A 10,302-nucleotide genomic window follows, 5' to 3' on the forward strand; every position below is an offset into this window, starting at 1 on the left:
ATAACAATAAGATCTATTTTATTTTATTATGGTAATTTGTGTTTTTGAATTATTTATATTATTGAATATTTGCAACAATAATTAGTTTTTTTTACCAATCAATCATTGGTATGTTAAGGCTTTGTAAGCACTGACATTATGCCTATGTGTAATATTTTTATATACTCTCTACCTCTTTATATACTGATATGTATAAATAAATTTATACTGACAAAATAAAATAAATAAATAAATCAAACCCTTCCCCAAGTCTCTTCTTTTATGATTAAAATAATAATGGTTAAAATGTTTAAAACGTTAAACTGTATAGATCTGTCTTTGGTACACTCAGCTGTCCCAGCCTATTTAAGTAATAATAATTAATAATAATAATTAACAGTACTGTGTATTTTATCATATTTTATTATAAACCTGGATTTTCACAGACAGCATCCTGCTTTCGTTTTTCTATTTTAAACCTTGGCAAGGCTCCACAGTTTACACAGTTTATTATGTTGTTATTATGTATTTTTAATGCTGAAAGTTAAATTAAAAGATTATATGGATGGGAAAATAAGACTGTCTCTCCATAAGAAGGCAAACAGCGCTTTGATTGCCTCTCCATTCGGCGAGCGGGCTGTTCTGGGTTTAGATTGTATTCGCCTGAGCTCTAATCCAGCGTGTAGGGGTGGTGGTGTTGGGCAGCTCAGTGCCACTCAGTCCCGCACTTCATTAACCCTGGGCCGAGGACAATCCTGCAGGAGAACCGGGGATTTACCCCCAGCACGGGCAAGAAAAGAAACCCCCCTCTTTCACATGCAAAGCCGTTCTGTACGTGTTTTAACGAGCCTGGAGGAGCTTTTCCCGCAATCAGCTGCAAGAATCAAGAATGTCCCTCTTCACGAGCGGGGAGGCTTTTGGATTGCTTTCCATCATCAGCGGCATGTTTTTTTTTTGTTGTTTTTTTTTTATCCGAGACTGTCATTTCATGCCTAATGCTGATGGCATTATGGCGCATCTTTGCGGGCCTCGGCCTCTTGGCTGTAAATGAGCATATGAGGCCATGCAGTGAGTCAGTGAGTGCCACGAGCCTAAATCTGCTGTGCTGTACTTGCGGCTCCATGCTCACCCTGTTATCGACTTTCAATTAAAAGCTATTACTGCCTTTTGTCTGCTCGTTAATGTGGCCATTCAGTGGCCGTGTCAGACACGGAGCGCGCTTTAAGGGCAGTTTGAAGCGCGGAGGGGAGAAAGGGGAGGGGCTGCTCCGCTAAGCAGCTGCCCCTCTACACCCCCCACCCCTCGACATACCCCCCCACCACTCCTCCTCTTCCCACCAACTGCCCCCCTCCGGCCCGCTGACCAGCTGCTGGAGCCTCTTGGCAGCGAGCAGGCGAGCAGCACCGCGCAAGGGGAAACAAGGGGGATGGAAACAAATGCCATTTTCCAAATGGGATCATTTAGGGCACTTAAAACAATTACACACTCTGGTGACCATTAATATTTCATCCACGTGTTGGTTATGGAAACGCAACGATGAGCGCTGATACTGTTCAGGGTATACAGTGCAACAAAAAAAAAATGGCACAAGTGTGCGTACGCGTGAATGTGCGCGCGCGCGTGTCCACTCTCTTTCTGTAAATGTCACTTGTCATCCATTTTCCAGACGCGCACTCCGAGACAGTGTTTAAAGTCTCGCTCGCGCCGCTCAGTTTCCCTCCCCATGATTATTAGAGTGATATTTGTGGTCTAATCTATTAATAAAAGGAGTTCAACTTTAAAGTATGATTGGCTGAATTAAGTTTCTGCCGTGGGCTCCTCGCTGTGTAAAGCCCCCCGAAAGTCCCGGAAAGGTTAACGTTGGCAAAGGCTCTCCCCTCTGCCTCGCGCCTCCTTATTAACTTCTATCGTTTTCCTCCATTTCTTTTTTTTTTAGGTTTGACAAATTAAATCCACCATGCTAACCAAATAGTGCGGGCTTTGAGCAAAGTGTCTGACAGTAGTGTTGAAAAATTATTCAAACATATTTTTTTGCACTAATAGAATTTTTTGAAGCGTAATTTTTGGAGTTTTGGTTCTAGCGGATTAGAAGTTTTTAGTTGTTGTTTTCTCGGAATTTTTTTATCTTAAATGCCATAAATTAGATTTTTTTGGTCTAGTTTGATTCCTTCTATTTAAAATAAGCTTTTGTCACGCAAAAACGGCGACTTTACACTAAACGGAAATAATAATAATAATAATAATAATAATAATAATAATAATAATAATAATAATAATATAACATTTGTATTGTATTTTAATTTATAAAAGGCAAAGTGTAAGTCAATTAACAATTTATGTGGCAGCGAGCATATGTTCTAAAATTTATTTGAAATGCCATATGTTTTTTATCATTTATTCATTCACACTCTTTCTTGAAATACAGGGCAGCACATATTACAGTAAAATATATTTTTTTATCGTGTTTTTTTTTTTCAAGATTGTAATAATCATTTGCTGCCCATTAGAGTTTAATCTTTCAGAGAACAGACTCCAAACAAGCTTCGCCCTTTAGCAGCTGACACCCACTCTCCCATCCATCAGCATTACAGCATTTGGTTGAGAGATCAGCCAATTAATTAAGATTTACAATCGCGTTAATTTCCCCGCACTGAACTATAACTCCAAACTCAGAATAAAAAAAAATATTATTTTACACAGAAAAATAAACCAAGCGAAGCACACAGCAGAGGTAGGGATGTGTCAAGTGTCCTCGTTATTAATCCCTTTAACTAAACCTAAGGGTTTTAATACTTGAGGCATTACGCACGGTCATGCCCGCGGTGCTGCCTACCTAAAGTCAGGTTTGATTGGATTTTTCTGCCTAAACACTCTTTAAGTGGATTTTCCTCGGCCTCTCGGCGTCTGTCCACACTCCACGTTTTTTATCATATCATCAAGGCACGTAATGTAGTGAAAGATCTTTATTAGCACATTTATAAAAGTAATTCTCCTCACTTCAAGCCCCCTCTCCTTCATGCGTAATCAGCAGCAGTAAGTAGAGTTTTTTTGCCTCCAAAGTTCATACCGCTGAAGCACAAGAGGGGGTCTAAAGAGAAAAATCATCTGGAAATACGAGAATCACTTCACAAATCAATATTCTCAATATACACATTCACCAAAAGAATGACAAGATATCGTTTCAACGGTTTTATACAGAATAATGCACAAATGTCTGCTCGAGCACACCGGGTCGGGGCAATAGACCTAGAAAACAGGGTGCACCAAAAACACCTATCGCGTCCGTATTTACTACAGCTTGTCAGCGGTTGTTTGGCATGGGTTGACACCCAAAAAATGTATTCATTTATTCATTAATTTGTTATTTATTTAGCAAATGCTCTACAAGTGCCTGCACCTTTCACGATTACCTGGCGCAACTTTGTGCGTCACTTTTCGCCCGTCCTGCTTACCTCACCCGCCCACATCTTACATGTCCATTAAGTAGCCGTTATATGCCCTTTTCACTTTTTACGAATGTTTTGGACGAAGCATTACTCTCAGTCCCTTTCACTTGCGTTCTGTGCACCGTGCCTGTCCTCCCCTTTTTTAATGCATCCGTTACGCGCACTATGTGTACACCACACACAAAAGCTTCCTTTCGCCGCGTGCCACAGTAAACGTTACACAGTAACATTTATGGCGCTTGAGCAAAAGTTTCGCAGCGCAGGTATTCTGTAGTAGACTAAACTCTTAGCCTCGGACTTTAGTTCGTAGGATAAGTGCTCCTCAACGTTTCCCAGCTTGGAGCAGCCAAACAGATGTTTATTTTTTTCTTTCAGCTTGATATAGAACGGAATCTAAGTCAGTCATCGCTGACATTCTTGAATGCGTTTTTTTTCTTTCAGTGTGGACGTGCTGTCCATGTCCTTCATAATCCTCGCTTGTGGAATAAAGAATGAAAAGAAATCCTAGATAAGAAAATCAAGATTTATATTTGAACCGTATATTCCTATGTACACGCATCCCGATTTGCCTTTTGTACATTTGATCGGCTTTAAATAAAACAGTGCTTCGTTTAGTCTTAAAAAAAAAAATAATAATTGGAACTGCGTGAACAGTTCATATACAGGGGCTTTAGGAGTTAATTATCAAGACGCGTGAGTATGATTAATTCTTACCCAATAATAACAACATTGATAATGGTAATAATAATAATATGCCCCTGATGTGTTTTCCTTTCTCGTCATTATTGCGTCCTTTATAAACACTTTCCTTTGTATCCTGAACATAAACAGTAAACCTAGCTATATAAATATATCATTTAAATACAAAGGGGGAAATAAATAATTCAATAAATTAGAACTGACACTGGTGATGATTTCACCGAGTCTTTGACATTGAGTGAGTACAGTGGCTTTATGATAGATCTCCATAGTTCTTGTCACCAGTAGATTCAAACTGGTGTTTTTCTTGTCTCTGCTTGTTAGAGTTCAAAGCTGCCAGGGTTTGAGTGTTTGTTTCATTTTTAGATGAAATCCCACGCGTGCTGTTGAGCTCATCGTGGCGGGGTGGGTCTGGGGAGAACTCCGGACAGGGGGGGTAAAGGAGGAGGTGGTGGAGGCTCACTACCGCCGCCCTGCAGGCCGTGTAGAAGGATGCGGGGGACAAGGTGGCGCTGCAGGGCTGGAGGGGGTGCCGAGGCTCCTCTGTACAGGTAGAGAGCTGCTCCGGGGTCCAGGTTGGACACCAGGCTCTGGGGGTAGAAGTAGGGCGAAGGGAACATCCTTTGCAGCGCGGAGTAATTCCCTGCCTCGGCCAACAGTTCCAGTCCCACCGCAGTCTGCCTCTTCCATTTCGTCCTTTAGTAGGATGTGGAAAGAAGGAAAAAGGAGGTAAATACAAAAATACATGATTTCATATGTATCATAATTCTATTTTACAGGCGGACCTGAAAATCCATTTTAACCTTTAATGTAAAAGTCAATGTAAAATGTATTTTTATTCTATCTTTTATTCAACATAAAATTGGACAATATATGAAGGACAAGGTTTATATTATTTCAAGTAAAAAAATAAAATAAAAAAAATCTAACCTACAAATACAAATGATAAAATAATTAAATTTATACATTTATTTATATAGCGTTTTCACAACGAAGAATGCTGTTACTGAAGCTTTACAATTATTCTTGGCGAGTCTCTTTGAATAAGTCAACGAAAACACTCCCTTATATCAAGAGGAAGAAACCTCGGTGTGTGTATAGTTTATAGTATATAGTAGTGATCTACTATATAAAAGTCACAGTGGTTCTGACGGGTGTTTGGTCAATTTTTGACGCTCTGCTTTTTATCATTGCGTACCAAATTCGGCTGTTAAATAAAAATGGATTAAATAAGCCTGGAAGAAATAATAAAAAAAACGTCGTAAATATTATTTGTATCCTGTAAATCTGCTATTCAATGCGATTCAAATCCACTTTTGTGTTTTAGTCGTTTTTGTTTCAATTAACTGGTAATTATAACGCTTCCCGTTTAATTCCTGTTTAAGTTCCCTAAAGTTTAGTGGGGGAATAATTAAAGAGGACAGCAGAAGAAGGGAAACCAGTTGTGATTTGCCCTTCCCATCAGAGTGGAGGGTAAACGGGAACTTGGCAGGTCCATGTTGTCTCGCCATATGGTGCACTGGTGCCTCAAAGTTCCAGAAAAAAAGTCTCAAACTTTGCTAAAACTGCAGCCCATATAAATAATCTACACCAATCAGATAACCGTGGTATTGAGCAGTTCCCTATCGAAGCTGTTGGAACACGGACAAAAGGCACGTCTGCCTTTTAATAATTCATAATAATAATAATTGTCTAACGGTTTAGTTAGAGCGGTTAATAATTGATGCAGCGGGGATGCAGGGATGTATAATTTATGTTTGGAAGTGTTGTGTTTTTTGTATTTATTTCTTAGGCGATTATTTAGCTGGACAAAAGCGTATGGAAGAGAAGAGTTTGTGGAAATCATCTCTTAGGTCTCGGGCGATTAGGATCTGATTTTTCATCACTTTTAATGCCCATGGGACATTTCACTCCAGGAATGAACCTGACATTATTAGAAAGTTTAAGCTTTACTAAACAATAGCATTTAAGAAACATTTTGATTTTCTGTCTTTTTAACATTTTTTGTTTCCATTCAGTTTATTTATTTCTAAATCGTACTTTATCAAGCAGTATTTTTCTTTTCAGTATTTTCTTTTGTCTTCATGAACTAACCTTAAATGATATTTTACATTTCGTATTTTACATTAAGATTTTTTGTTTACATTTCGTTCGTTTGTTGTGCGTTTTATAAAAAACCTGAAACCCTGTATGTCCCTAACGGTAAAAATGTTTAGTCTATGATCTCTCTATATTCTTTCTATGTTTTTTTTTGTCAAATCACGTTTTTTTATCCATTGTGATTGTTAAATTTTAATTAACATTTTAGATACTGATGTTAATGGACTTACCTTGGTTATGTAGCTCTAAGCAGTAAAAATGCTGTGTCTTAATTTTTCACTTTTTGAATAATATGTATCTGGCACTTGTTCTTCAAATGTTGTACCATTTTTGTGATCTCAAAAATAGAGAGAAGCGATTTTTCTGTTTTTAAAAGGACAGTCCATGAAAGCTTAGTAGCCCTCAACTTAGACCAGTGTAAAATTCAGAGATCAAACAAGCGTTTTGTTTTACTTCAGAAATAGTTTTTTTTTTCACACTTTTTTCAGCAATAAATAAAACATGTTGCACGAACACAATTCATATCTTTACGTTGGCTCTTCTGGTCAAGAACTGTGTCAGTGGATCATATTTTATTAATGCGGAACCACTTGTCATATTTAATCATGCAAATTCTTAGCACTATTTTTAGTGTACGATATTTGCTCGATGCCTCTTTAAAGGGGGTTTCAATGATTTTTGCAGATATTTTTAAATCTTGAGAATTATTTAGTTTTTTGCTGAAAGAAATTGTATCGATCACAGTGTGTCTTTCCATTAGATTAACTTTTAAAATAATTTTAGTTGTTTAAAGTTTTTTTTATTAGGCTTTTAATTTTGAAGTCCTGCAGTGTGTGCAGTGGTTCTGTACCTGCGGTTCTGGTACCAGGTCTTGACCTGTGTGTCGGTCAGGTTAAGGGAGGCCGCGAGCTCCATGCGGTCCTGCACGCTCAGGTACTTTTGCCGCTCAAAGCTGCGCTCGAGCTGCGCGAGCTGATGATCTGTGAAGGCCGTGCGCGCTTTGCGCGGCTTTTTGAGGCGCACCTGAGGACTGTCTCTGCTGCTGGAGATCTCCCTCTCTGCCTCGTCCTTCACTGCGGAGACACGGCGAAGAAAGAAGAGTCAGAAAGATAATATATGCATGATTATCTATTGCACTGATTTAATTAATAATTAACATTATCTTTTATATTATAAGATTGATTTGTTTATATTACGTATAAAAAATTAAAGTAGTATATTTAATGAAAATGCTTTGACAATGCAGATGTAAACGTCCATGTCAATAAAGCAAATTTAGTCGTCTTAATTGAAATAAAATGAATACAAGAAAAAAATAATATTGGTTTAAATAAATCACATTTTTGTTACTCCAAATTGGACACAAATGTGTAATTGTAGTTATGTTATTAAACCTAAACTACTACAAGTACATTAATCACAAAAACATTGCATATATGTTGAATACAGTCAATGCATCAAATATTTAAGGGAAAATAAAATTATTTATAAGTCCTACATATTTGTCAGTCTTAAACGAGACAGCATTACATTACATTATTTTTACATCTATCTATCTATCTATCTATCTATCTATCTATCTATCTATCTATCTATCTATCTATCTATCTATCTATCTATCTATCTATCTATCTATCTATCTATCTATTTGTGTTTTAGAATTGTTCTTTTTCTTTCCTTCCTCCCTGAGATTGTTTCTCTGTGCTAAATGTCTCTCTCTCTCTCAGATTCTTAATCTCTGTGCTGTGAAAACATACAACAGATCCCTCACACTGTGTGTAAAGCTGTGCTTTAGCGAAAGGCTATGTCTTTCTTTAAAGCTGTAATTCTCTGTGCAAAATCCCCTCACTGTGTGTGTGAGAGGCAGTGATTATTTGTGCTGAGCTGTGTATGACACCTCTCCTTGTGTGAAATTGTATTTTTCTGTGCTGACCTGTGTAACCCCCCCCCCCCCCCACATCTCTCTGCAAATCTGTTTTTTTTAGTGCTGTACTATGTAAGAGCCCTGTCCTTCTCTCTGATGCTGTGTTCCCTGTGCTAAAATATGTAAGGCCCCTAAATCTATCTTTAAAATTGTAATTATCTGTGCTGTGCCATGTACGGCCCCTTTCACTGTATGTAATGTTGTGTTTGTCTGTGCTGATCTGTGTAAGGCCCCTTATCTGTCTTTCAAGATAAGATTCTCTGAGTCGAGCTGTATGAGGCCCTAATGTCTCTGTCTGAAGCTGTGTTTCTCTGTGTCAAGCTCTGAAAGGCCCCATTAACTCATTTTGTGTGGAGTTGTGATTCTCTGTGCCGTGGAAGGCTTATGTCTCTTCATTTGGATCTATGTTTCTCTGTGCTGAGCCGTGCAAGACCACTATGTCCCTCTTTAATGCTGTAATTCTCTGTGTCTTTTTCAGGTTTCTGTGTTTCTCTTCGAAGTTGTGTTTCTCTGTGCTGAGCATTGTAAGGCTCCTGTATGCATCTTAACGCTGTGATGATTCTCTGTGTTGAGCTGGATAAGTCCCCTAAAGCTGTGATTCTCTGTGCTGAGCTGTGCATTGCCTCTGTGTAAGGCTTGATGCTCTTTCTCTGAAGCTCTTTTAATCTAAGAGAGTGGTGGGCAGTGCAGATCCAGGAGGGCCATATTGCAGCACAGTTTTTTTTGCCATTCCTGATTAAACACACTGGATTTACCTGGTGGATCTGCTAGAGCAAGGAAACCAGTAAACAGTGCTGGACTTCAGCCCTCGGTTTGTCGACAACCCTGGTCTGAGTTGTGGTGTGTGTGAAAGCTCTTGTTCCACTCATTGTGGCTGTGGTTCTATGTACCGAGCTAAAGGGCAATTGTGTTTTTTCTGAGCTATGGTGTGTTACACACCTCTATATATGTGTGTGTGTGTGTGTGTGTGTGTGTGTGTGTGTGTGTGTGAGAGAGAGCTGTGTCTCAGTGAGCTGTGGTGTGTGAGGCTGGTCAGTGAGTGGAGCTGAGGAGCAGATAATCCTCCTAATTGAGCCACAGGGGGACGAAGCCCCTCAAATCTGAACAGCACTGGGACAACTGCACCCACTCCCCCAAATATATACCCTCTCCCACAGACACTCTCATATGCTGTCACATATATTCTACTACCCTATTTTTCTCTCTCTCTTTTTCACAGACACACACACACACACAAATTGGCACTGGTTTACATCCTCACACACACTCTTACACACTCTTTCACAAGCAGCTTTACAGCACCGTGGACACGCTGAGCTTCATTCTGATCACCCTCCCCTCAGCTCTGCTCTGAGTCACACCATAGAAAAACAGCTTCAGAGTATTTCATTAAAGACTTCTCAAGTTCAAATGGGAAACATTTTTAAAAGGCTTTTTACCCCTAAAAGAAAAGAAGCCAACTAGCCATTATTGTGTGCGAGCTGCACACGCTTTACACTAAACGTAAATGTGGTGTAAGTGTGTGTATCTGTTTAGCACAAGTGTTAGATTAGTTGTGGCCTCATATCAATTTGAATCCAATTGAAGTAACAGGACTAATAATTCAACAGCAATACCAATCATCATTATAATCATCATCACTAAAGATGAAGGTAAAAGAAAGGGCCCACATTTTATCACTGTTCTATTCATTTCAGAAGATGCAGCTGTAATCTAATAATAATACACATAGATTAGAATTAATGTACACTGTATATAATTATATCATGATCACTACATAACTAAAGAATTTTTTTTGTATTGTTTATATAGTTAAACGTATTAATTTTAACAATCATAAACGGATGTAAAATAAAAAAATATATATTTATTTATTTTTGTTAAATGCTGTGGTGTGAAAATATAAAATGTGTGTCTAAAAGTGGAAATATGACTGTGCTGTTAAAAAAAGCATAATGTTTAGCAGAAATGCAGTACTGAAAATAATATCTCTGTCAGCAAGAGACATTAAAGGACCTTTTCAAGTCCAGTCCAGTCAAGCTGTGCATCGCTTCCTAGTGGTTAAATTCCTTATTTCTACTATGCATGACATTGTAATAATAATAATAATAATAATAATAATAATAATAATAATAATAATAATAATAATAATAA

The 10,302-nt window shown here is 38.2% G+C and overlaps 1 protein-coding gene across 1 annotated transcript in view; it reads right to left on the reverse strand.

Annotated features, from left to right (window-relative positions):
- Nucleotides 1-2,927: 2,927 nt before the first annotated feature.
- barhl1b (BarH-like homeobox 1b) overlaps nt 2,928-10,302 on the reverse strand; it is a 9,016-nt gene continuing 1,641 nt past the window's right edge. The window contains exons 2-3 of the mRNA XM_007253963.4: nt 7,075-7,297; nt 2,928-4,820 (exon numbers count right to left, since the gene is read on the reverse strand). Coding sequence (XP_007254025.3) covers nt 4,517-4,820; nt 7,075-7,297 — 527 coding nt within the window. The 3' untranslated portion in view covers nt 2,928-4,516. The remainder of the gene's footprint in view (nt 4,821-7,074; nt 7,298-10,302) is intronic.

Source organism: Astyanax mexicanus, chromosome 17, assembly GCF_023375975.1.
Source record: "Astyanax mexicanus isolate ESR-SI-001 chromosome 17, AstMex3_surface, whole genome shotgun sequence".
Lineage (NCBI taxonomy): Eukaryota > Metazoa > Chordata > Actinopteri > Characiformes > Acestrorhamphidae > Astyanax > Astyanax mexicanus.